Below are 27,469 nucleotides of genomic sequence, written 5' to 3' on the forward strand. Positions count from 1 at the left end.
TGCTGGGATTTTGATTAGAATTGTAGTGATCCTATAGACCAATTTGGAGCGAATTTATATTTTTACAATACTGGGCTTTTTAATTTATCAAAGTAATATATCCCACCATGTTTTAGGTCTTTTGAAATTGTTCTCATCAGTGCTTTGTAGTCTCCCGTGGTGAGATCTTGCATATCTTTCGTTAGATTTATTTCTATGTATTTGGTCTTTTTCCATGGTATTGTCATTGGTATTGCTTTTTCATATTACATTTCTGCCTGTTTGTTGCTAGTACATAGAAATTTTGAACTCGTATCCAGTAACCTTTCTAACCGGAGATTATAGGCAGAGGATATACGTTCATGCAGAGTGTGCTGTAGCTCATCTTTCTAGATATGTCTCCCCAGGGAATCGCTTTTGAGCAACCATACTTGCAACAATTGCCCATCCTCTTGCTAACTCCTACTTTGTTTCTTGTATAAACTTATCCCCAAATCTTTTCCAGACACTTGTCATAGGAGAAGTTGTTTGGGCCATGTGGTGTTCTACCCCTATTATCGTTTACTTCATTTTCAGGTAAACTTTATTAGTATAATACCATTAATGTGTGGAAGAGGTCCTGTTAGCCAGGGCAGAGGTGAGTAGTGCCTGCACAGGATCCAGTCCAAGAAGATGCTTAGATTTATGGTTGAACTCAGATATTTATTGGCTCATCTCATTCTGATGGTGCCAAGAATGAAATGACTCCACAGCCTCTTCCTTACTACCATGCTGCTGGTTATTCTTAGTATCTCTTCTGGATTCACTGTCTTAATATATTCTGTTTCTACTAACATAACAGGATATTTTCAAATCCTTTGACAGAATATCATTTATATACATTTCTTTCTTCTAACACAGTCTGATCAATACTGACCGCCGGCTCAGTAAGAGCTCTCACATGTTGCAAAGTCAGAAGGAAGGTCAACATGGCTGAAATATAGTGAGTGAGGGGCAGGATAGCAGGAGATAAGATTGGAGAAGTAGACAGGAGCCAGATCAGGCAGGACCTCAGAGGCCTGGCCAAGGAATTTGGATTTTATTCTGAGTGCACCTCACTACCTGACAGGTATCACAGCCAGCTCCTCTTCCCAGTTAGCATTAGAGATGTGAACCAATGGGAACCCCTCTGGGGGGACCCCTGCTGTACACAGTGGATGAGAGACCCAGACCCCAGCCTCTCTGGGGGCAATCCGTGCTCTCACCAACCTCTGTTATTTCTCTTTTGTTTCAGAGGTTGTGTTCTCATCTTACCCTGGATTTTCAACCTCTGAGGTAGGAACTGCCTGTTTTATATTTGTGCCCTTGAGTTAGAACATTAATTTTAATACACAAAAGTAAGCTAATAAAGCCATGAGAGACATTTATATATATCACACTGAAGAAGCCCATTCAGTGAACAGATACTTACTGAGTACTTAGTGTGTGCCCGGCACTGTGCTGGTCTAGAAACATATAGTGGTAGACTAGACAGTCCAGTCCCTGGCCTCACACAGCCAACAAGCTCGCTTTCACTGTTCTCAGATGTGTTCAGTAGTAATGGTTGGGGCCTCAGGTGGGCAAGCTGGCATTGAAATGAGGCTGCCACCAAGATGAAGCCTGGCGGCTCCCTAATAAGAGCCCCCAAAAGCTAGACTGATCCTTGCCAAGTATACTACCATCTGGGGTCTAATCCTTGGTGTCATAGGCTTAGATGCTTGATTTTCTTCTGGACAGAAAATTGGTTTTTCTCTCAGGGTTAGATAACTACTAACCAAGCTCATGAGGACTGATGCACTAAATATTGATGGATGCATTTACAATAAGAAGTACAACTATACATTTAGCCAACCTGCATCCTTGAAAGGCAGCTCAGTACATTCACTCCCTCCCCACAGATAAAACTGGGTGAGAAATTATATCAGTTAACAATTGGCATATAACAAACCAACCCAACAATTACTTTAAACAATAGCAATTTATTCTCACAAATGTTTGGGCTGGTGAGGTGGTTCTGCTGGTTTTTCCAGGGCTCATTCATGCAGCTGGCTGGTTCCCTGGGGCCTGGGTTCATGGACAACTGGTATGGCCTAGCATCTACATGAAGTATTTATTAAGGACTTCTTTACAACATGGTGGCCTTCGGGTTCCAAGAGAGTGAGGATGAATTGCAGGGCTCTGAAATTCAAACGGTAGCACTTCTGCCACATTCTGTTAGTCAAAGTAAGTCATAGGAATGACAGTGCAGCACAATTCTGTCTGGAGGTAGCACAGACCCCACAAGTTAATAGCACAGTGCCCAACAGGACTGCCTTTACTTCAGATGCTAGCTGCAAGTGAGCTATTCACGCTTATAACAAACTGGCTACAAATTCTGGAGTTCCCACGGCCTTTACAGGCTCAATAATTTAGTAGAACAACTCTTAGAACTCAGGAAAGCCCTATCTTTATGATTACAGTTTTACTATAAAGGGTATAAATGAGGACCAGCCAAATGAAAAGACACATAATGTGAGGTCTAGGAGGGTCCCAGAAAATGGAAATTCCCAACCCCTATCACTGGTTTTTGTTTTGCTCTCACCCGTGACTTACCTGTCCCACTCAGTACAAGTTAGAGCCTAGGAGAGCACAAAACACTTGACCCCAAGTAGGTGCTCTGCTAATGTTCACTGAATGAAAAAGGAAAATTTAAGTGACTTGCTCAAGATTACACAGTGATTAATGGAGCTTAGAACAGAATCTAGTTCACTTGAACTCAGTTATTAGCCCAGCATCTACCCTGTCATTTCCTTTGGTCCCATCCAACTTAAGGAATCAGTGAGTGATTTGTAGGCATGGTTGACCCAGTAACTTCCATTTTCTGCTTAATGAAACATGTTGATCCTGAGGCAGGCTGGGCTGTACTGAGAAACCATGACTCTGCAAGTGACCCAGATGCAACAGGCCACATTCAGGCCCGGAGGCCTGCTTGAAGTCCTCCAGGACTTAGCTATTGATTTATCCTGGAATGAAGAGCCTCCACAGTAGGATGTGAGCTAGCCTAACAGGCTCAGGTTACTCCTGCTCTCCATCTCCCCACTAGGAAAAGTCTACTTTAAAATATTGGGGTATCTGGGTGGCTCAGCCGGTTGAGCATCCGACTTCGGCTCAGGTCATGATCTCACAGTCCGTGGGTTCAAGCCCTGTGTCGGACTCTGTGCTGACAGCCCAGAGCCTGGAGCCTGCTTCGGATTCTCTGTCTCCCTCTCTCTCTGCCTCTGCCCTGGTTATGCTCTGTCTTTGTCTCTCTCTCTCTCTTTCTCAAAAATAAATAAATGTTAAAAATTTTTTTAAAAAATAATAAAATGCAAGCACCTGTCCTTTTGCCATTTGCAGAAATTTTAGCCCAACTGTAGAGAAGGGCCATTTCAGAATAAGCTGCCAAAGGGCAGAAAGTGAGAGGTAGGGGCAAAAAACCTCTAAGCCTACACCACTGCTGTATTGTCATTTGGCCTCATAGAACTTGAAACTGGAACTTTGGGGGCCAGAGAATCAGCTCATCATGTGACCTCAGAGAACTTGAAGCCAGAACTCTGGGCCCTTGGTAACATCTCCCGTTGTGACCCTAGATGCCTCTTTTGGCCAACCCTCTCTAGAATGTCTTGGCAGCATTCAGCTTCTTATCTTTGGGACATTTTGACATAGACCTTTTTTTCCTTCTAAGGAAACCAAGGTATGTGCACTTCCTCCCATATTCAAGATTCTTCCCGTGAAGTCACTGAAGGCCAGAAACCAGACGCTGGCCCCGCCCTTTCCAGAGCTGAGGTACCTTAGCCTGGCCTACAACAAGGTGACTCTCTGCTCTCTGCCTATTTCTTCAGGGGCACAGATGGGAGGATGGGATGCTATCTGCTCTGGCCTGAAGGCCAGCCTTAGAGTTCCCTGCATTACAGATATGTGAGCTCAGGAATTCTCAGGGTGGGAGAAGTGGAGAGTGTAGGCCAAGGCAGAAGTCCATCCATTCAGTCCCAGATATTTATCTAATACCACGTGCCAGGCTCTATGCTAGATACTAGGTATACAGCAGCTCAAAGAAAGATTGGGCCGCTTGCCTTTTGGAGCTTGTCACCCATAGGGAAGACTGATATAGCACAAATAGTCTCAGTATAAGCATGCATAGTGTTATGAAGAAATTCAAAGTGCTATGAAGTATATGACAGGGGTAGTCTAACCTAGTATTTGGGATCAGGAAAGGTTCTTGAGAGAGCGGTGCTTTATCAGTTTAATGAGGTGAAGTGTGAGGAGGAGTGAAGTGAGAAATATTCTAGCTTATAGGAACAGCAGATGTAAAGTCCATGGGACACATTTAACATGTTTCTCCTGCATGTTTTATGGTAACATATTTTTCCAATATCCATGTTCTGTTTGACTTCTGTAAACCCCACCAACTGAGCTCTACTCAAGTCTGAAGTGTAGGCAACTTTGAAGGAACTCTGCTTACACTCCTTCTAAGGCAAGCAGTTGGTACAGCCAAATTCTTCAAGTGTTTCTTCCTAAGAGTTTTATAATTTTAGCTTTGAAATTCAGGTCTTTGATTCATTTTGAGTTAATCTTGAGATGTGGTATGAGATAGGGGTCAAACCTCATTCTTTTGTATGTGGATATGTAGTTTCCTTAGCACCATTTATTGAAAAGACTATTCTTTCTCCATTGAATGGTCTTCTCACCCTTGTCAAAAATCAGTGGCCCATAGATGTATTATGGGTCCCCTCTCATTCTTGAAATTGGTCATTTGTGTCTTCTATTGATCCAAAATAGTTAGAAGTTATCCCTTTTTTTGACTTAAAAAAAAACCAGCTGCTGGTTTCACTGGATTTCTCTACTTATCTCTTTTCCCATTTCATTAATTTCTGCTCATAACTTGATTTCTGCCCTATTCACATGAGTTTAGTTTGCTCCTCTTTTTTGTTTCCCTCTATAGTGTAATTTTAGATCATTGATTTAGACCTTTTTCTTCTTTTTAATATAAGCATGTAAAGCTATAAACTTCTTCTCTAAGCACTGTTTTAGCTGCATCCTACAAATGGTAATTTGTGTTTTTATTTTCATTTTGTTAAACTTTTTCACTTTTTGTTTTGATTTATTTACCCACTGGTTTAGATAAGTGAGATGCTTAATTTCCAAATATATGGAGATCTTCTAGATGTCTCATATTTATTATTTCTAATTTAATTCTGTTGTGGTCAGATAACATAACCTGCAAGATTTCATTCTTCTGACATTTATGGAAACTTGTTGTGTGTCCCATCCTATATGCTATCTTGGTGCATGTTCTCTATGCACTTAAAAAATGTGTATTCTGTACTTTGGGGGATAGTGTTCTATAAATATCAATTACATTAAGGTGGTTGGTAGTATCACTGAGATCATTTCTGTACTATTGTCTCTTCATTTTATCAGTTATCGAGAACAGCATGTTAAAATCTCCAGTTAGATTGTGGATCTGTTTATTTCTCTCCTTAATTCTGTCAGTTTTTGCTTCATGTATTTTGAAGTTTTACTATCACGTACATAAACATTTAGAATTTTTATCTCTACCTGATGTGTCGATCCTTTTATTATTATGACTTGTCTCCCTGTGCCTTGAACAAAATTTCTTGTCTTGCTGTTTTGTCTGATTTTAACATGGATACACAGCTTTCTTAATGCTTGCTAATTGCATAGTCTCTTTCTATCCTTTTACTTTCAACCTCCTTATAGCTTTGTATTTCCAGTCCATCTCTTTGGGACAGCATATAGTTGGGTCTTGCTGGGAGGCCAGAGTGTTTTTCTCTGTGTTCCTATTCTGTACTCAGCTCACAGTCTTCCCCGTGCTCCTACACTTCACATGGATTATCTCCACACTTGTGTTCCTCTCACCCAGCAGGAGACTGCTTGTGCTGGTTACTTAGTGCTTGCTCTTCTGGTGGTTGAGGGCCAAGGGGAGGGTCCAGTCCCAGTCTTAAGAGGATGCTGGGTTCCTGTGTCTGTAGGATGGACCTTCTTAGCGATCCAGTCCCCTGCAAGCAGTCGGAGACCTCTCAGGTCGTGGGCCCAGGTTGGTTTCCTGCCTCAATCTCAGAACAGCGGGTTTTAATTTTTTCCCTCCCCCAGATGTAGGACCCTGGGCCCGACAGGTTTTTCTGACCTTCCTCAGAAACTTAAGGCCTTTGTTCACCAGGCAGAGGGTTGGCTGCCTTTCTGACCTTGGCAGCCGCTCTCTTCCTCCAGGCCCACACCCTGGAGACGGCTCTCTCCAGTCTCATTCCCTGGGTCCAGTCTTTTGCGTACAAACAGCCATGAATTCTCCTTCTGTCTGTAGCTCTCAGAAGTTCTACTCTAGCCCACACTTAGCCTTTAGTGGGCCATTAAAATGGTGAGCTGATTTCTTCCCAATTGCTTGTATAGCACTTGCCATCTCTTCCTCCCATGTTCTGCCACATGTGAGCCAGTCCCGTGTCCCATCTCTCCTTGGAGGTGTTTGTCTTTCCTGAGGTTTCAGGCCACATGATTGCCCTGAGACCTTAGCTCTCTGGTAGATGCAAGAAAGTTATGATGTTATAGGCTATTCTGTCTTTTTTCTTGTTGTTAAGGAGAGGAGCAATACATGCGTACATTTTCTACATGCTCACTTGAGTTTTAAATTATATTTTTCTTTATAATAATTATCACCTAGCATATTATATATCTTTTTCTTTATTACCAGTTGTCTACTGCCAGAATGTAGGTTTGTTTGAGAGCCAGGACTTTGTTTTGCTTACAACTATATCCTCATCATCTAGAATAGCACCTGATACATGATAGTTACTCAGTAAGTTTGATAAATGAATGATGTTTTGATCATGTCAAGGAATACTCATGCTACCTGTGTTGAAATTAATATTCAATTTATTACAGTTACAAATTTTAAAACCAGTTCTGCATTCAAACAGAACTTAAACATCTAGAATATCCACTCAGTAATCTAGTAAGTTTGTGCCAAAAGTAAAGCAATCACTTTAACTCAACCTTTAACTAATATTTCCTTAGTTCATAAATTTGACAGATTAAGCTCTATTTGCCTTAACCCAATGAAATTGGATAGAAACTTTAAGTTGTCCCTGGAGCCCGAGTTTATTTTCAGGGGCATTCAACTCACCTTGTGGGGATAGGCTAGCTATCCTATCTGGTGGCCAAATTCTTCTCACTATATCAGCCAGAATCCCAAACCCATATCTTTTAGCTGGGACTCAATTTCACAGAAAATATGACATACATGCCTTGGGTATCTTTCAGCTTTCTACCAGTTTTAATTATAACTTTCTTCAACTTTTTAGTCACCTGATTTGGATAGGTGGAATTTTGCATCCTGACAAAATTCAATTTAATTTTCCCTCCCCCATTCTGTTGTGACTGCTTCTTGACCACCTGTTTTGCATATAAGAGACTCTGTACCCACTTTAGCCACCATTTTATAGTTATTTATGAACACATATTAGGCTTCTTTGTAGCTTCATCCCCCTTTCCCTCCTTCTCTAGAGTCTAGATAAGAAGTCAGCAAGTGTTTTCTATAAAGGGCCAGATAAATATAATACTCTGTCCCAACTACTCAACTCTGTCCTTGTAGAACAAAGGCAGTATGTAAATGGATGTTTTGTTTTTTTTTTTTTTAATTTATGTATTGTCAAGTTAGCTAACATACAGTGAAGTCTTGGCTTCAGGAGTAGATTTCCATGATTCATCACTTGTATACAACACCCAGGACTCATCCCAGCAAGTGCCCTCCTCAATGCTCATCACCCATTTTCTGCACTCCTCAACCTCCAACCCCCATCAATCCTCAGTTTGTTCTCTGTATTTAAGAATCTCTTATGGTTTGCCTTCCTCTCTGTTTGTATCTTAATTTTCCTTCCCTTTCCCTATGGTAATCTGTTAAGTTTCTCAAATTCCACATATGAGTGAAATCAAATGATATCTGTCATTCTCTGAATGACTTATTTCACTTAGCTTAATACCCTACAGTTCCATCCAGATTGTTGTAAATGGCAAGATTTCATTCTTTTTCATCACCGAGTAGTATTCCATTTGAGCTCTTTCCATAATTTGGTTATTGTTGATTGTGCTGCTGTAAACATTGGGGTACATGCACCCCTACGAAATCATCACTCCTGAATTCTTTGGATAAATTCCTAGTAGTCCTATTGCTGGGCCATAAGGTAGGTAGTTCTATTTTTATTTTTTTGAGGAACCTTCACAGTGTTTTCCAGAGTAGCTGCACCAGTTTGCATTCCCACCAATGGTGCAAGATGGTTCCCCTTTCTCCACATCCTCACCAATCTCTGTTGTTTCCTGAGTTGTTCATTTTAGTCTCTCTACCAGCATGAGGTGGTATCCTAGTGTGGTTTTGATTTGTATTTCCCTGATGATGAGTGATGTTGAGCATCTTTTCATGTATCTGTTAGCCATCTGGATGTCGTCTTTGGAAAAGTGTCTATTCATGTCTTCTGCCCATTTCTTCACTGGCTTATTTGTTTTTCGGGTATTGAGTTTGGTAAGTTCTTTGTAGATTTTGGGTACTAACCCTTTATCAAATATGTAATTTGAAAATATCTTCTCCTATTCCATTAGTTGCCTTTTAGTTTTGTTGATTGTTTCCTTCGCCATACAGAAGATTTTTATCTTTTTTTTTTTTTTAATTTTTTTTTCAACGTTTTTTTATTTTTTTATTTTTGGGACGGAGAGAGACAGAGCATGAATGGGGGAGGGGCAGAGAGAGAGGGAGACACAGAATCGGAAACAGGCTCCAGGCTCCGAGCCATCAGCCCAGAGCCTGACGCGCGGCTCGAACCCACGGACCGTGAGATCGTGACCTGGCTGAAGTCGGACGCTTAACCGACTGCGCCACCCAGGCTCCCCCAGAAGATTTTTATCTTGATGAGGTCCCAATAGTTCATTTTTGCTTTTGTTTCCCTTGCCTCTGGAGACATGTCAAATAAGAAGTTGCTAAAAAAAAAGAAAAAAAAAAAGTTGCTGTGGCTGAAGTCAAAGAGGTTGTTGCCTGTTATCTCCTGTAGGATTTTGATGGTTTCCTGTCTCACATTTAGGTCTTTCATTTGTTTTGAATCTATTTTTGTGTATGGTGTAAGAAAGTGGTCCAGGTTCATTTTTCTGCATGTTGCTGTCCAGTTCTCCCACCACTATTTGCTAAAGAGACTGTCTTTTTTCCATTGGATACTCTTTCCTGCTTTGTCAAAGATTAGTTGGCAATATATTTGTGGGTCCATTTTTGGGTTCTCTATTCTATTCCATTGATCTGTGTGTCTGTTTTTGTGCCAATACCATACTGTCTTGATGATTATAGTTTTGTAACACAGGCTAAAGTCTGGGATTGTGATGCCTCCAGCTTTGGTTTTCTTTTTCAATGTACATAACTTTGGCTATTTGGGGTCTTTTATGGTTCCATACAAATTTTAGGATTATTTGTTCTAGCTTTGAGAAGAATGCTGGTGCTGTTTGTTGGGATTGTATTGAATGTGTAGATTGCTTTGGGTAGTATCGACACTTTAACAATATTTGTTCTTCCAATTCATGAGCATGGAATATTTTTCCATTTCTTTGTGTCTTTTTCAATTTATTTCATAAGTTTTCCATAGTTTTCAGCATACAGATCTTTTACCTCTTTGGTTAGGTTTATTCCTAGGTATTTCATATATTTTAGAGCAACTGTAAATGGAATCAATTCCTTGATTTCTCTTTCTGTTGCTTTGTTATTGGTGTACAGGAAAGCAACCGATTTCTATGCATTGATTTTATATCCTGCACCTTTGCTGAATTCATATACCAGTTCGAGAAGTTTTTTGGTGGAGTCTTTTCAGGTTTTCCACGTAGAGTATCATGTCATCTGCAAAGAGTGAATTTGACCTCTTTGCCAATTTGGATGCCTTTTATTTCTTTGTGTTGTCTGATTGCTGAGGCTAGGGCTTCCAACACTGTGTTAAACAAAACAACAGTGGGGAGAGTGGACATCCCTGCCATGTTCCTGATTTCAGGGGGAAAGCTCTCAGTTTTCCCCACTGAGGAAGGTATTAGCTGTGTGCCTTTCATATATGGCTTTTATGATGTTATATTCCTTCTGTCCTGACTTTCTTGAGGGTTTTTATTAAGAAAGGATGCTATATTTTGTCAAATACTTTTTCTACATCTATTGACAGGATCATATGGTTCTTATTCTTTCTTCTATTAATGTGATGTATCACATTGATTGATTTGCAAATATTAAACCAGCCCTGCAGCCCAGGAATGAATCCCACTTGATCATGGTGAATGACTCCTTTAATGTACTGTTGAATTTGATTTGCTAGTTCATGTTGAGAATTTTTACATCTATATTCATCAGGGATATTGGCCTGTAATTCTCCTTTTTAGTGGGGTCTTTGTCTGGTTTGGGAATCAAGGCAATGCTGACTTCATAGAATGAGTCTGGAAGCTTTCCTTCTGTTTCTATTTTTTGGAAACACCTTGAGAAGAATAGGTATTAACTCTGCTTTAAATGTCTGGTAAAATTCCCCTGGGAAGCCATCCTGCCCAGGATTCTTAATTTGTTGGGAGATTTTTGATAATCCATTCAATTTCTTTGCTGGTCATGGGCCTGTTCAAATTTTCTGTTTCTTCCCTTTTGAGTTTTGGTAGTGTGTGGGTGTCTAGGAATTTGTCCATTTCTTCCAGATTTTCAAATTTGTTGGCATATAATTTTTAATAGTATTCTCTAATAATTGTATTTCTCTAGTGTTGGTTATGATCTTTCCTCTTTCATTTGTGATTTTTATCTATTTGGGTCCTCTCTCTTTTCTTTTTGAGAGGTCTGGCTAGGCATTTATCAATTTTGTTTATTCTTTCAAAAAACCAGTTCTAAGATTCATTTATCTGTTCTGGGTTGTTTGTTTGTTTGTTTGATTTTGGATTCTATCTTGTTTATTTCTGCTCTAATCTTCATTATTTCTCTTCTGCTGGCTTTGGGCTTTCTTTGCTGCTCCTTTCTATTCTAGTTCCTTTAGGTGTAAGGTTGGGTGGTGTATTTGGGGCCTTTCTTGCTTCTTGAGATAGGCCTGAATTACAATGTATTTTCCTCGTAGAACTGCCTTTACTTCATCCCAAAGGGTTTGGTCTGTCATGTTTTCATTTTCATTTCTTCCATATATTTTCTAATTTCTTCTTTAATTTCCTGGTTGACCCATGCATTCTTTAGTAGGATGTTCTTTAACCTCCATGTATTTGGGGACTTTCCAGATTTTCCTTGTGGTTGATTTCAAGTTTCATAGTGTTGTGATCTGAAAATATGCATGGTATGATCTCAATCCTTTTTTATTTTGTGACCCAGTATGTAATCTTTTTGGAGAATATTCCATGTGCACTCAAGAAGAATGTGTATTCTGCTTTTGGATGAAAAGTTCTAACTATATCTGTTAAGTCCATCTGGTCCAATGTGTCATTCAGTCCATTGTTGTAAGTGGAGCATTAAACTCCCCTACAATCATGGTATTAATGTCTATACATTTACTTATGTTTGTGATTAACTGATGTATATATTTGGGTGCTTTCACATTGGGGGCATAAACATTTACAATTGTTAGCTCTTCTTGATGGATATCCCCCTTAATTATGATAGAATGCCCTTCTTCATCTCTTATTACAGTCTTTGTTTTAAAATCCAGCTTGTCTGACAGAAGTATGGCTACTCTGGTTTTCTTTTGCTGTCCAGTAGCATGATAGATTGTTCTCCATCCCCTCACTTTCAATCTGCAGCTGTCCTCAGGTCTATAATGAGTCTTTTGTAGTCAGCATATAGACGAATCTTGTTTTTTGTTTGTTTGTTTGTTTTTTGTTTGTTTTAATTCATTCTGATACCCTGTGTCTTTTGATTGGGGCATTTAGTTCATCTACATTCAGAGTGATTAATTGAAAGATACGGATTTCGTGTCATTATGTTATCGGTAGATTTCACGCTTGTGGTGATGTCTCTGGTCCTTTGTAGTCTTTGCTACTTTCTGCTCACAGAGTCCCTCTTAGGATCTCCTGCAGGGCTGGTTTAGTGGACACAAACTCCTTTAGTTTTTGTTTGTCTGGAAGCCTTTATGTTTCCTTCTATTCTGAATGATAGCCTTGCTGGATAAAGGATTCTTGGCTGAATATTTTTCCTATTCAGAGCATTGAATATTTTCTGCCACTCCCTTCTGGCCTACCAAGTTTCAGTGGACAGGTCTACTACTATCCTTATGTGTCTATCCTTGTAGGATAAGGCCCATTTGTCCCTCACTGCTTTCAGAATTCTCTCTTTATCTTTGTATTTTATTATTTCCACTATGATACATTGTGGTGTTGACCTGTTGTTGATTTTGAAGGGAGTTCTCTGTGCCTCTTGGACTTGGATGCCTGTTTCCTTCCCCAGATTAGGGAAGTTCTCAGCTATAATTTGCTCAAATAAACCTTCTGCCCCTTTCTCTCTTCTTCTTCTGGAACTCCTATGATATGGATATATTTTGTTTCAATGAATCACTTAGGTCTCTAATTCTCCCCTCATGGTCCAATAATTTCCTTTTCCCTCTTTTTTTCAGCTTGATCATTTTCCATAACTTTATCTTCTGTTTCACCTATTCTCTCCTCTGCTTCTTCCATCCTTGCTGTCACTGCATCTAGTTTATTTTGCATCTCATTTACAACATTTCTTAATTCATCGTGACTATTTCTTAGGTCTTTGAGCTCTGCAGCAATACATTCTCTGCTGTCTTCTATGCTTTTTTCAAGGAGCATGACAGTGTTCTGATGAAACTTTATTAAACAGATTGGGGGGGAGACAGATTTGGCCCACAGGTGTTATCTGCTGACCTTGGTTTTTGTACAGCCTTCAAGCTAAGATTGATTCTTATATTTTTAAATGGTTGAAAAAAATCGAAAGAAGGATAATACTTCATGACATATTAAAATTACATGAAATCCAAATTTCATAGTCCATAACTAAAGTTTTATTGGAAAAGAGCCACCACACTTATTTATGAGTTGTCTCTGGCTGTTTTTGTGCTACAACAGCACAGTTGAGTAGTTGCAACTGACATGTTAAGGCCTGTAAAGCCTGAAACATTTACTCTCTGGTCCTTGACAGAAAAGGTTTGCCAAGTCCTGGTCTAGATCTAGATGACCAAATGTTAGAGTTGCTTAAGGCCTGCTCCTTGTCCCTTCTCTTTTAATCACTCTGTACTCTCTCCCTAGGGATGGCTTCACGTACCCACAGGGCCAATTAACAGTGGCTCACAAATTTATAATTCCAGTACAGACCCCTTGTGCCCTATGTACTCTAGACTAGGGTATTCGTTGCCTACCTGAATCTCTACTGGGAGGTCTGAAAGGTACCTCCATAGTACACATATCCAAGTGAATTAATGAGCTTCAAATTTGAGTTTCTTTCCTTGCCCTGTATCTTGGAGAATAGCTCCATCATGCATGTGGCTCACTCAAGCCAAAATGTGGCTGTCATCCTTGATATTTCTCTCTCCTCTACATCCCTCCTCACCATGCATATCTAACCTGTTACCGACTCTTGTCATATTTAGGTCCTCATATTTCTGAAAATCCACATATTAGGTTCTCAAAGACCAAGATCTTTCTAGCTTTTGTCTGACCCCTATTTGCATGTCCAGCCTCATTTTCTGTCTGCTATTAATCACACTGGCCTTCTTTATATCCCTCTAACAGGCTTTCCTCCTCCTTGCTGTGAGGCCTCTCACACATTGCTCTCTGCATGGAGCACTTCCTCTCTGTGTTAGGTAGAACACGTACCATGAGCTGCTGCAACAAACTTTAAATTCTCAGTGACTTCACACAGTTAAAAGTCTATTTCTTTCATAAAATCCATTGTAGGTATCCCAGATGGGCTGGTGGCCTCCCAGGTCTTTCGGAGACCCAGGTCCCTTCTGGCTATGGTTCTGTAATCCCATAGGGCCTTAAGAGGATTTCATTGGCTCCTCTGCATCTGGTGGATAGATGGCTGAGCAGAGGAGGGGAATGAGAAATGTAGAGGATCACATAGGAGGTTTCAAATGGGCTCTGCCCAGAAATGATCCCTTCTACCCAGGTTGCATCAGCTAGAATAGAGTCCTGTGACCACATCTAGCTGCCTAGGAGGCTAGAAGACAGTCTAGCTGTGTGCCCAGAAAGTAGAGGAAACTGTTTTGGTTAATACAGAGGATTCTGTGCCGTACAGTCTGTTCTCCACTGCACTCACAAATTTCCCCCTCCCCATACTTTGGATCTCAGGGAAGCCTTCCCTGTTTCCCTGATTGGAACAAATCACCTGAGGACTTCACACACCCTCCCTTGTGGCACTAATCACAGCTTCAGAACTATCCTCTTTCGTGTTACTACTTCTTCAATGAGTGTTTCCCACCAGGCAGTGCTTCCTGAGGACAGGAGTTCTAGCCGTTTTGCTCATTTCCAACCTAGTGCTTGGCATATGGAGGCATTCAGTAATACTTATTGATTGGATGAACACAAATGAAAGAATAAATAAAGTGGGGCTCCAGAGAAAGATAAACTGAAGGGCCCTCTCTCTCGCAGCCCTCAGGCCTTAATTGTCTTCCATAGGTCCTGAGTCTGACCTTAGATACCCAGGCATCTGAAAGGCCACTGTCCGACTCTTGGCCCCTCTGTTACTGTTCTGTTGCTAATAGACACCCTCCCTAAGGATGTTCCAGCCACTCTGCTCAACAAAGGTTGAGTATTTTTTGCCCTTCAGAGGCCGGCCTCGTGGGGATAGAGCAGCGTTTGGGCCACAGACAGCCATGAAGTCTTCCTTACTGGCTCTGCTTATCCTTTAGATGAATGGGTCCCCCTGACTGCCTGCCCCCTGTCCCTCCCCAGATCAGTGTCCAGGACAGGCCTTAACGAAAGACATCATCAAGAATGCTGTCAACAGACTGAGGTGTGTAGAGGTTGCACTGAGGAAGGTGAAGTGTCAGACAGATTGTATCCTGAAGTCAGAGTCAATGCCCTGCCAACCTTCCAGAGTCCTTGTGAGACAAGTGCTATATGTGTTTGTCCCTGTTTTGTCACCAACATCTTCATTACTTGGTCTGGGCTACATTTCTGGTGTGGAGAAAGGAAAACAGTTCTTAACTTTCAAACAAGAAACTGTGATGTGGAATTTTGGACAGGGGTGGGGCAGGGTCCTCTGGGTGTGAGCAGGTGACGTCGTAGGGACAGACGCTGCCCGGAACTGAGTCCGAGCACAGCAGCATAACTAAGCCGGCTCCACCTCAGCCCTAGCAAGCATGCGGCCTACAGTGTGGGGACTGGCAGCACCTGGGCAGAGGGGGGGCAGTGTCTACCTGAAGCTTTTCCCTACCTTCCTCACAGATCGCGAAGGAAGATGCCATCCTGCCGGTAGCTCTCTTCCCGTCTCTCTGCGAGCTCATCTTTCATAACAACCCTCTGGTGGCCCATACACGAGGTATGGTACCTGCAAGGCTGCGCCCCCGTCCTGGTGCCCAGGGGCAGCGTGGGCACCCCTTAGCCCCACCTCATCAATGTCCAGCCCTGGGTTCTTTGGAGATGGAGAGAAGCACAGATACTGCCGAGCACCTGCTCTGTACCAGCTTACCTGACAGCAGCCCTGTGTGGCAGGCATCACTGTCCCCGTGCACAGTGAAGGAAGCTGAGGATCCAGGAGGTTCATAACCTAATCAAAGTCCCACAGCAATAAAGAGGCAGAGCAGGGAATGGAATACAGAATTATCTAGATCCTGTGTGAGATCTTTAAGTAACACCCTGCTTTGTAGAGCAGTTCTGCTGTGACCTCATTTCCTACTTCCCAGTTGGGGAGGGGTACAGGGCCCTCCCACCCAGAGCATCCTGGGTATACTGGGTGCTGCATTAGCAGCTGCATCTTGTTGGCACTTTAGAATCCTGGGTCCTGGAGTGACACCAGCAGAGTCCTCATCCTTGCTTTTCACTATCCTTGTCATCTTGGGCAAATTTCTTAACCTGTCTGTGCCTCGGTTTCCTCACGTATTGAATGGGAATAATATAGGTACCTACCTCCTGTGGTTGGTCTGAAAATGAAGTAAGTTAATACATGTCCAGCAGTTTGAACAGTGCTGGACACCTAAGAAGCTCCCAGTAAATATCCGCTAATAGTAATCTCACTTCCCCATTGTGGCTCCAGGGGTCCCTCCATTGCTGAAAACCTTCCTCCAGGAGCACCTGGGGATCCACTTGATTCGAAGGAAGATAGTAAAGGCTAAGCATCATATTTTGATGCCTTGGAAGGACTCTCGGAAGGTAAGCTTCCAGGACAGGACTGCCAAGCCCAGAGGAAGTGGAGCCTATTTTAATGCATGCAAATTGACCTGGGGAGGGAGAACCCATTCCCACTCATGGATTCCTTCCCTTAGGTCTGTAGTAGTGGCATTGTCTTCTTTCCATGTCTGTTACATACAGACGCATCTACGGTCACAGGGACCCAGGTGTCAGAGTAGGTAGAAGCTACTATGTGAATGTCATGGAGTCCTACCCCATGAAGAAGGAGCTGTGGAGAAGTGAGGGAGAAATCAGTCTGAAGACCCAGGGATAAGCCTGGCTTCGTCACTTTCCACAGCCACCTGAACTTGGGCAAGAGCTTCACTCTCTGAGCTTCATCTTCTCAACTCTAAGCCTCTCTGAGCTGCTGAGAGGACTGGATGAAGCAACAGATACAAAAATATGTTATGAGGTGCCTGGCTGGTTCAGTTGGTAAAGCATAAAACTAAGAGTTGTGAGTTCGACTCACTCAGCCCCAAGTTGGGTGTAGAGATTACTTAAAAATAAAATCTTCAAAAATAAATGTTATAACCCCCCAAGCCACTATCCATGCAAGTAGTAGCCACCTGTAGGAGTCATGGATGGCTGTGCCAAGCCTAGAATACGCATCTTGTGCCTCTGCCTCTGGAAGCATTTCCTTACGTTGAGAGCATTTCCTTACGCTCCCATAGCCAGTGGTCTTAGACTTGCCTTCTGGGATGCCATAAAGTAAGTCATTTCCCTCCCTCATCTGAAGAATTGCAGAAATTTCTGTGAAATGCTTCCCCTCCTGAACTTTAGCCTTCCTGTAGCTCTAAAAGCTGAATTGGGCATTGCTGGTCCCCAAAGTTAAATAGTTATTCCCTTTCCACCCCCTCTGCACCTTCTGTCCAGCCCTAGACCAGCGCCAAATTACAAGCCAGAAATAGACAGAAATTCAAAAGGTTTCCATCATATTCCTCTTGTTTGTTGCCTCCTCTAAGGATCGGACTACCTAGTTCCCATCAGCCAGCAGAGTGAGCCAGATGCTAAGTTTATAATCCTCATCCCCCAAGATGATTGGCTTTTGCTAATTAAGGAAGCTGAGAATTTTAATAGGAAAGAAGTTATTTCCTTAGTTCTGAACCCTGAGAAAGACTTGCCTTGCAAAACTTCATTTAAGGTATGGGAACCAGCATCCTAAAAGGGGCCTGGTGCTGCTGCCTACCAGAAAGTGCAGGACCATCTCCCACAGGCTTTCCTAAGAGTCCCTGAGGAAGGTCAGGTGCACTGTGTTAAACCTTGATCAGAACAATGAGGCTATTGAGAGCCAGAGTGATATGATAAGGGATGCAGAATGAAGCCCAGAGCCCAGTATGGAAATCAGGTAGTCCGGGCTCTGCCATCAAATAATTCTGTGACCTTGGACAAGGCATTTTACCTCTCTGAGCCCTAGTTTTCTCTTTTATAAAATAAAGATAATTATTTACTGGGTAGTTTGAGGTGTAAATAAAGCAACATCCGTCATGTATAGGGCACATTGTAGATGCCCAGTTAGTGTGATTTCACTCCCTCCCTCCCCCTAGGAGCCCTCACCCAGTCCTCTGATCACTGTACCAAATGGCCTTAGGCTTGTGAGGTCCAGGAGGAGAGACTCTGATTAGGAAGCAAAACAATCCAGCCTTTCTCCCATGACAGGTGAAAACCCAAGTTCCAAAGGTGCCAAAGCAGCCTCTGATTCTTCATCACCTATCCGTGCCCACAATCAAGTCTCCCTCAAAGGAGATGCCAGAGTCTGAGGCAGCGCCAACTAAAGAGCTGTCCACCACCAGAAGCAGTCCTCTGGAGCCAGAGATGCCCATCGAGGGCCTGGAGGGCCTTTCCCTGTCCCACCGGCCCTTTGTGCCACTGCCTCCCATCTGCTCTGACTCTACTGTGCATAGTGAAGAGACCATGTCCCACCAGAGCAACAGACCTGGCCACCTCAGCCCAGAGCACCTGTCAGATGAGGACACCAAGAGCACAGAGTCCATATTCTTGACCCAGGTACCTGGATACCCCTGCCCTTGCCTTGTGCTTAGCTCCCAGAGGCTCCTATACCACCACTGTGTAGCTGGGTTGCTGCAGGCAGCCGGAAGTAAGCACAGGGCAGGTCTGGAAACCAGAAGGAAGCACCCCTGGCAAGACCTGCAGGCTCGTCTGGGAGACCTGCTGAGCCAAGGCCTCCGGTGGGGGTACCCAAAGGGACAGGTCATGGCCCTGTGGCACAGACAGCATCTGGGGTCTGGCTGGGGCATGGTTCTGACTAATTTTTCAGAAGGGCTTCCTGCTGCCTCTGCCTATCTACATAAGTCATGTCACTTCTGATGCTGTCTCTGAATCCTGGGAATACAGATTGCTGAGATACAGGTCCTCGAGATGTCCTCAGTCTGGTGGGGGTTGGATTGTAGGAACAATGCATTAAGTCGGTGCCAAGACTGAGGAAAACCCAGGAGCTGGGAGCCTGGACGCAAGAGGGATCCTCTGCCCAGACCAGGAGGGCTCCTGAAAGAGGTTCCGACGAGCTGAGCTTTGCAGGCTGAGTAGGCAGTAACAAGGTGCGAACCTGGGCAGGAAGGGTGTTCTGGGCAGAGCAAACAACATGAAGCAGGCTGCAGAGGAAAGAAATTAAAATGGCATGTGCAGAAACCACAAATGGGTCAGTGTCTGGGCAGCAGAAGGGTGACACGTAAGAAAAGGGAAATATGAGGCTGGAGGCATTGGCAGGGCCTCCTTGAACTTTATTATTGTACCATTGCCTTTGCTCATCTCCCTACCTCCAGTCTTGCCCTTCCAATCTGCCAGATCTTTCCAAGTGGTACATCCATCTCTTATTCTACAGATGACTTAGAGTGACACACAAATTTATACAATATAAAAGTATCTTTATGAACTGTATCAGAACCTTTTAGAACAAAGCAGAGTATAAATAAATATTTTAAAATGAACTTGAGAAAGTTGGATGAAAGGAAAATACAGACAGGAAAGGAAATGAGTCCCAGGATAATTCTGTCACTCTAACCTGCTCATTATGCTCTGCCGCTCTCCTAACAGAGGTATATTGCAAAATGCAATTCTGAGCTTCCTAGGAGCCAAAGTAGGACAATTAACTGTGGGTCACCGTGACTGAAAAGGCTTTATTTTCCTTGTCAAATTGCCCAGGCTGTGACCTCCAGTGCAGTGTTGAATAGAGGTGGCAAGAAGCAGACAGGTCTTATTCCTGATCTTAAGGGGAAAAGTTTTCAGTCTTTCACCATTAATTCTGATGTTAGTTGTGGGATTTTCATAAATGTACTTTATCAGATTGAGGAAGCTTCGTTCTGTTCATAGTTTATTGAGTGTTTTGTTTTTGTTTTTTTAATCACAAAGGGGCATTAGATTTTACCAAATGCTTTTTCTGTGTCTATTGAAATGATTGTGTGGGTTTTGTCCTTTATCTATCGAAATGGTGAATCACATTAATTGATTTCCATTTGCCTAACCCGTGTAAACCAGGGGTAAATACCACTTGATCATGGCATATAGTCCTTTTTTATATGTTGCCAATTTGGGTTGCTAGTATTTTTTGAAGATTTTTGTGTTACATTCATAGGAATGTTGGTTTCTATCGTCCTTTTGTGATGTCTTTCCTTAGTTTTGGTTTTGGGGTAATATTGACCTCAGAGAATGAGCTGGGAGTATTCCCCTTTCTCCTAATTTTTGTAAGAGTTTGTGAAGGATTGGTGTTAATTCTTTAAATGTTTGGCACAGGAGCGCCTGGGTGGCTCGGTCAGTTAAGTGTCCAGTTCTTGATTTTGGCTCAGGTCACAATCCCAGGGTCATGGGATGGAGCCCTGTGTCAGGCTCTGCGTGGAGATTCTCTCTCTCCCTCTATGCTTCCCTCATTCGTGTGCGTGCGCTCTTTCTTTCTCTCTCTCTCTCTCTGAAATTAAAAAAAACAAATGTTTGGTAGAATTCACTAGTGAAGACATCTGGTCCTTGGCTTTTCTTTGTGGTAATTGTTTCAATTACTAATTCAGTCTCTACTTGTTACAGGTCTGTTCAGATTTTCTATTTCTTTTCAGCCACAGGCTTTAATGAAGGGCATAAACTATATCCCAACATTAAATACAGGTTTCATTAATATGTTTCTTATAAAACCATTAGGTTAGGCTAAAAATGGGAGTTCAGATAATGTTCCCTCACTCCCTTAAAAACTCTTTTGTGGCTTGCCATAGTGAGGATAAAGAAAATAAAAACAAAAACAAGGGGCGCCTGGGTGGCTCAGTCACGTAAGCATACGACTTCGGCTCAGGTCATGATCTCATGGTTCCTGGGTTTGAGCCCCACATCAGCCTCTCTGCTGTCAGCATGGAACTTGCTTCAGATTCTCTGTCCCCTCTCTCCCCTGCTTGCAAGCTCTCTCTCTAGAAATAAACGTTTTTTAAAAATAGAAAAAACAAACCCCCTCAGGTTGGCTTTTAAAAGTCCTTCCTGATCCGAGGCCTGCTTATTGCTCCAGTTGCCCGTCTCTTCACAGTAACCCCAACAATACCAATATGGAGCTCCCCCAAATACACCTTACAGCGTCTTATCTGTGGTTCTCGGCCCCCGCTATTCCTTGCCTACAACAGCCCTCTCTCCTCATCACCTGTAGCTCACCCCTCTCCCCACCCTGCCTGGGGATGGCTCTCCTGCTTCTTCAAGACTTAGCACAGGTTAAGGCATCTCTTCTTCCAGGGAGCTTCCCAGTCACCCCCCACCCCAGACGGGGTTAGGGCTTCCTGTGGGCTCCCCCAGAACCTTTGTGCTCCATTCTCCTACTGCACTTACCAAGGTGCATGATCATTGCCTGCTTTCATATCTGCCTGCTCTCACCCCAGTCTTGGTTCTTGCCCTTAACGGGGCCCAGCATGGGGACTCGCACAGAGCTAATGCTGGCGTCTGTTAATGGAATGAATGAGTACGTTTTTCTTTTGGTCACAGGTGAGTGGGTTGCCTTCCTCCATCCACCAGAAGGATGATTCAGCCGTGAAGGAGGAAGAGCAAAGACCACCCCGCACAGCCCCCAGAGAGGTAAAGAGGGCTTGGAGGAAGCTCCCATCTGCCTCCCTCCCCAGCAAGTATCGTGGCTATGAGGAGCTGCTGACAGCCAAGCCTGATCCAGCCTTTATTGAGCCAAAGGGTATGTGAGGAGAATGGCTCCAGGGCAAGGGGCCCTCTCTGCAGCCTGGAGCAAGTTGGGGCAAAGCTAATGCTTCATTTCAGGACCGGGATGCTATCCTCTCCGTGTCTGTCAAAGGGCCCCTGAGGATATCCTGGTTTGGAGCCTTACATATCAAGACCCGTGGCCTGGGCCTTCATTGGATTTTCAGGAGCCACAGCTCTTCCAATTCCAGCCAGTCCAGGCCCAGCTGCTCTGGTTGGAGAAGTGTCTCCAGGAAGGGTTTGATGAACAGACACCCAGACTGGCCAGATTCCTGAGTTCCTTCCCAGCCCAGCTGAGTCCCAAATTGAACATCCAAAATCCTCTCTATGTGACTTGAGGCAAGGGGGGGGGGGGTAGTGCTCCCTCGGAGCCCCTTATTTCACACTGATGTGTTAGTCATATTTGTGCTCTCAGAGGAACTAGCACTTGACTGTGTGCTCTCTTGGGTGCCAGTCCCTATGGCATAACCCACTGTGTTTAACGACGTTATGTCAGGGTCATTCCTTCTCTCCATGTCAGTGCTACTTTTCCATGAGGATCTGTGCACACAGGGGACAGTTATTCAGGGAATGGATGATGGAGGTCCGGGCACTGCAGATCAGGGAGAGATGAAGCAGTGTGTTCTTGGGGCCTCTCCAATCCTTCCACCCAGGGCTGCTGTGAGACTGGGGAATGAAGAAGTTGGAGGAGACATTCAGTAGGTGGAGGAGGAGTGCCTTGACCCAACCATGCCTTTTTGCCTTAGGAATCCAGAAGAACACACAGGCCCTGCAGTACGTGCTGAAGCACCCGCTGCTGTTCCGCTCCTCCAAGCCCAGGCTTGACACTCTTCAGAAACGCTACGTTCCCAAGGAGAAACGGGTAAATGCGTAACCACCACCTTGTTGTGTGTGCCAGTGGCTCCTCAGGACCCCCAGTTAGAGACGTGGCTGTCACCTCAGGACATTCTGAGGGCTGTGCTTTCCCAGTGCCCCCAGGTGCCCTCCTGCTTGTTGCTGCATCTGCATGAGGGGATGAGGCCAGGAGAGGCGGAGCACCGGACTGTGGTGACACGTTCCTCTTACCTTATGTTAGGCCCAGAGGATCCCCATTCCACCCCCACGGAAGACTCGAGCCCAGCTGTTGGATGACATTCTCATTCGCATGCGGGATCCCCGGAATATTACAGAGGCTCCACTAGGTATAGCTGTGCCCACCCGGTCCCCATCCTCAGTGGCCAGAAGTTTACTCATCTGCTGGTGGGAGGCAGCCGGCATGGACATGTCAGAGCAGGAAGGGCCCTTAGCATCTGCCCTGGCCCTTCCCCATGTGCAGATGGAGAAGCTGGGGCCTGGAGTCACACAGCACGTTACAGGCCAGAACTAAGGCTTGAGGTAGAATTCAGAGGGGACGCCACTGGCTGCCTAATGCCCCAAGCTGGGGAGGCCATTTTCAGTCCCTGTAGCATCCTCCTCTCACACCGTCCCACTCTCTGGGGTGGGGGGGGGGGGGGGCTCTGGACGCAGTCCCCACTGCTTCGGGCTAGCTGGGACCCAGAGCGAGTTTGGTGTCCCTCTGGCTTCTCTCCCTGCAGGAGCTGTCCTGTGCCAGCGGACTGAGCAGAGGCTGGTGAGCCAGAAGCAATACCTGGAGGCCAAGAGGCTGCTGAAGGAGTTTCGGGCACGCTACCGGCAACTGGTGCGCTGCTCACTGCGGACAGTGTTCAGGGCCACAGCATCACGCCCAGGCCACCCAGCACTGAGCGAGGGCCAGCCTAGGTTTGGCCGCTTCCTCAAGTTCATGGATGAGTTCTGCCAGGGTCCCACGGCCAGTGACTCAAAAGACTAAGGTCTGCGCACGGGGCAGTGCCCAGCCTGTGCCCCATACCCTCCCTGAGGGCTCCGCACCCTGGACCGCGCCTTGGGGCTGGGTGCACCGGGTGCAGGCCTCAAACCTTGGCTTGGCCTCGCTCGCTGGCCACAGAGAGTGGGGAACTAACTGGTAAGGACCTCCCCTCCCCGGGCCAGGCAGGACCCAGCGCCTGGCCCAGCAGCAATAAAGAGTGGGTGCACAGAGCAAGGTAGTCCACGTGCTTTCTTGTAGATGGCCAGGCTGCCACGCTGGAGGAGCACCCGGCTGACACACGCATCCTTTAGGAAACCTGCTTGAGTCGCACATCTCCAACAGAGCTGCGATCGGCACTGGGCTGAAAAAACAAGGGGGCTGATGGAACACAGCAGCAGCACGGACTCTGAGGCTCAGAGAAGTTAACTAACCCATCCACAGCCAACAAAGTGTATGTGTGTTGCTGGGGTAGGGGGGCAAAACTGAGGCCTCCAGGCCCCAGAAAAGGTGCTTTTTTTTATGGGGCAGTTTTCAATTTTGAGGGCAAATGGAGAGGAAGGGGAAGAGGATTGGGAATTCCCTTATTGGATGGTCATGGCCACAAAGTTGGGACAGGCTGAGGGCAGGACTTACATGGAATTTCCTAAGGTCCTCTCATCCAGGACACAAGCTGAAGTCCCAGATGCAAACACCGTGGCTCTAAAACAGATCCTGCAAAGTCAGCCTGGGCTCACAGTAAGTAAACTGGTTCTGGCCACAGCAGCCTGTGGGGCTGCCCCATTCTTCTGAGTGCCCAGGAGTCACCATCTGCTCCACAGGTGGATCTAGCGAAGGCCACTGGCACTGAACTCCAGAGATGTGCATTTGGGAATGGACACCGAGTGTGACTGGTCTCCTGAGCAGCCTTCGCTGCTAAGGCTACTCTCCTGAGGGTACCTACAATTCAGACCTGGGGAGCAGGCGTGTAGGTCCCAGGGTCCAGGAATTGGTGGCACGAGGATTAAGGCTCCTCAGCAAGGCACAAACTCCTACAACTTCAGTTGCAGGTAAGGTGATTATTGAGATCTAATCTGTCTTGCCGCCACAGGTCTGACAGACGCGTGGTGGAGTGTTTGCTGTATTGTGACTGTGAGACTCTGTTAGGACACAGAAATAGCTTTACTATCATACTTGGCCACACAGTCTCACACACGTGGCCAGTTACACAATTACACCTAGCTGTGGTCATACCAGATGCATACATCTGCATTCACGGAAGTCACACGGTCACGTACACATATCTAGTTACAGAGGGTGTTACGTCACACTTGACACAGGCACCTGGACAGATACATGTAATACAGGGTCACCCACGGTGGCACTCACCTGCAGAGTGTGTTGCTAACTTGCTGCCTTGGGTCTCCTGGGGCCCAAATCCCCTTCCCCTAATGTTAGGAAGGAGACTCTACCCCAACATTTACACTGTAAGCCTTGCTAGGTTCCAGTTCTAGAGAAACGGATTGCATCTTTCAGCCAGAAACACTATCAAACCATAGGCCCTCAGGCTTGAAAGGCTCCTAGGAACGTCCTACCCAGCCTCAAGACAGGAAGCATCTTGCGGTCCCCCTAACAGATTGTTCAGCTCCTTCCTGCACCCCTAGTGATGGGGAACTAACTCCCTCCAAAGGCTGTCACTTCCTTTGTTGGGAAAGCTATCTGACAGTTCTAACCACTGAGTTAAGCTGTGTGCCGAAGTCCCCCGGGGCTCCTAGCTCTGATTTTTAGCCAGGCATATATCTGCTCTCTCTGCCCAGCCAGGCCAGAGCCCTTCACCAATGTGAGAGCATCCTGAAGAGGCTTCACCTATCCAGGTCAAACGCTCGTGAACTGTTTTTCCACATAGGATACCATCTGAATAAATTAGTTGCCTCTCCTAGTGCCTGTTTTAGGTATGAGAGGCAGCGTATCACACTGTCTACTCAGCCTCCCGTGCAGGTGAATTGCTGCATCTCTGGAAGCCATACAATCGTCTACCAGTTGTGTCCAAGTGAGCAGACTTCAGTTGCTTGGTTTCCTGAGTTCTGACTTCTTTTGAAGAGATGTGAACTAGTTGTCTCAGTGAGTAAAGCCTCTGACTAGAATTGTCAAATGAACAGGAATCCATAACTAATCAAGGAAGCCTTTTGGGTGGCACCAACCCTCCCTGTTACCAGCACACTCTCCCTGGCACATCTGATCTGCTGCTAGATGATTCAACCCCCTGGGCTGCTTTCACCCAGAGCCCCCTTCCTTTGCCATAAGCAGATGGGAGCTGGCTGCCACACTCTTCTGAGCCTTCTCCAAACTTCTAACAAGAGCAAACCAGAAGAAATAATTTCTCCTACCACTAATTCTCCAAAACTAGGTAGGCCCAGCCTGTTCTCCTCGTCACTTATCCAAGATGGCCAGTAACTACCTGGAGCTGGATGTGGCCACAGGAAAGCAAACTGATTTAGATACAGACTCACAATCCTTGCTACTGTAGGATACCTCCCACCCCTACAGTGGGTCAGTGGGTGCAGAGGGAAGACTGATTTCTCTGGCCCTGGCAGGCCCAAGTCCAGAAGATCCAACCCAGAAAGCAGCTGGAGCCCTAGGGTTAGCCAAGACCAGTGGCAGAGGATGGCACTACCCTCAGTTGATTAAGCCAGGGCAACAGGAAAAGATTGAATAATCAGTGGCCTTGGAGTCAGAAGACCCAGCTTCCATGCTATGTTAGGGCCAGAGTCTCCCATCCTTTCACCAGACCAGGCTATCAGGGAATCCACGAGCGTGATATGTAGTACATTTCCTGTTAAGGGCCAAGGGACAAATTCCATTCTTCTACCTCCAAGCAGCTGCCTTGTTTCTTGCAAATCATTTCAAATACTCTCTTTTGGAAGAGTCTGGGCCAGATTTCAAAGGACCCTTACGTGCTGGTTTACCATGTATGGCATTTCTTACATCAGTCCTTCAAGTTGGCTTTACAAGTTTAGATGAAACAGGGATACGTTTGTTCTGTGTTTGATGAGAAACTGGCACCAAGGGTATTTTGATGAATTTCTGCTTCCAAAGCTGATTTTTAAATCAGATGTTGGGGGTACTGCCCCAGTATGCAAGGACAGTGTCATCCTGTACATCTGTTCTTTACTCAGACTCTTGTGCCTTCATTAGGAGTAAGAATGGTTGAATAGGAGAATGACAGTTATACATTGGAAATAACTCCAAACTCATGCTCCAGCAGCATGCCATGGAAACCCCATCTCGCCTCCTAATTTCTCCCATCCCAGTCTGAATGCCAAAGTGAGACATTCCAGTGTGGGGCATCTCCCAGAGCAAAGATAGCACCAAAAGTCAAACACACATAGTCTATTAGCCCAGATTTGTCTGAGATTACACGTTAGAGGTTAAAACTTTAACTAGAAACAGAACATTCACTTTCATGAGTTTGCTTTACTGTATTCTCAACTTGGGCCTCTCCTTAAGCAGGCAAACACACACTGAAGAATGCACCCTGGTACTGTTTAAATAAACAACACATCACCCCATTTGATTCTGTGCCATTTCTCTGTGGTCAGAAGCATCCCTGACCAGGCATGCCCCGTTCTGAGACTTTGTCAAAATGCTCTTTATGATGAGCTGGAGAGGAGGCAGCCCGCAGTGGCGGTCCACAAGGATCCAGGCCCCTTCTCCAATTCCAGTGAAGACAGCAGGTAGAAAACCAATATGCATCCCATTTTCTGTTTGTAGGTGGGAAGGGGAAGGGCCCTAAGGACAACAGTGTCTGTACAAATTGAGAGTAACAATAAAACCATTAGATGGCATTTAAGATAATTTTTTCCCCTCACACAGTTATACATTCTCTCCTTAGGAATTGAAGTGTTCTGCTGCAGGCTAAGGGCCAGACCCAGGGCCCAAAAGCTTCTCTTGAGCTCTAATAATTTAATCTTTGAGGAGTGCATTGCCTGTTTTTACCTCTTATTAAATGAGAGGGAAGGAAGATGAATAAGCCTGGCCTTAGCTCAGCTCTGTCCAACCAGTTGATTTAAGACACCAGAAAAGGTAGAGAGGGAGCCTGCCACGCTTATTAACAAGACATTAAGGAAGCATTTACTCACAAAG

General features: G+C 44.8%; 1 protein-coding gene across 1 annotated transcript in view; it reads left to right on the forward strand.

The window, feature by feature from the left end:
- The window catches only part of XRRA1 (X-ray radiation resistance associated 1), a 61,461-nt gene extending 37,881 nt beyond the window's left edge, over nt 1–23,580 (forward strand). Inside the window, exons 11-19 of the mRNA XM_047071428.1 lie at nt 1,253–1,293; nt 3,701–3,826; nt 15,400–15,493; nt 16,208–16,323; nt 17,998–18,345; nt 21,304–21,502; nt 22,272–22,387; nt 22,601–22,706; nt 23,100–23,580. Coding sequence (XP_046927384.1) covers nt 1,253–1,293; nt 3,701–3,826; nt 15,400–15,493; nt 16,208–16,323; nt 17,998–18,345; nt 21,304–21,502; nt 22,272–22,387; nt 22,601–22,706; nt 23,100–23,353 — 1,400 coding nt within the window. The 3' untranslated portion in view covers nt 23,354–23,580. The remainder of the gene's footprint in view (nt 1–1,252; nt 1,294–3,700; nt 3,827–15,399; nt 15,494–16,207; nt 16,324–17,997; nt 18,346–21,303; nt 21,503–22,271; nt 22,388–22,600; nt 22,707–23,099) is intronic.
- Nucleotides 23,581–27,469: the final 3,889 nt, after the last annotated feature.

This window comes from Lynx rufus, unplaced genomic scaffold (genome assembly GCF_022079265.1).
Source record: "Lynx rufus isolate CCGP_SWC_20201006 ecotype Redwood Valley unplaced genomic scaffold, mLynRuf1.p SCAF_9, whole genome shotgun sequence".
In the NCBI taxonomy this organism is placed as follows: domain Eukaryota; kingdom Metazoa; phylum Chordata; class Mammalia; order Carnivora; family Felidae; genus Lynx; species Lynx rufus.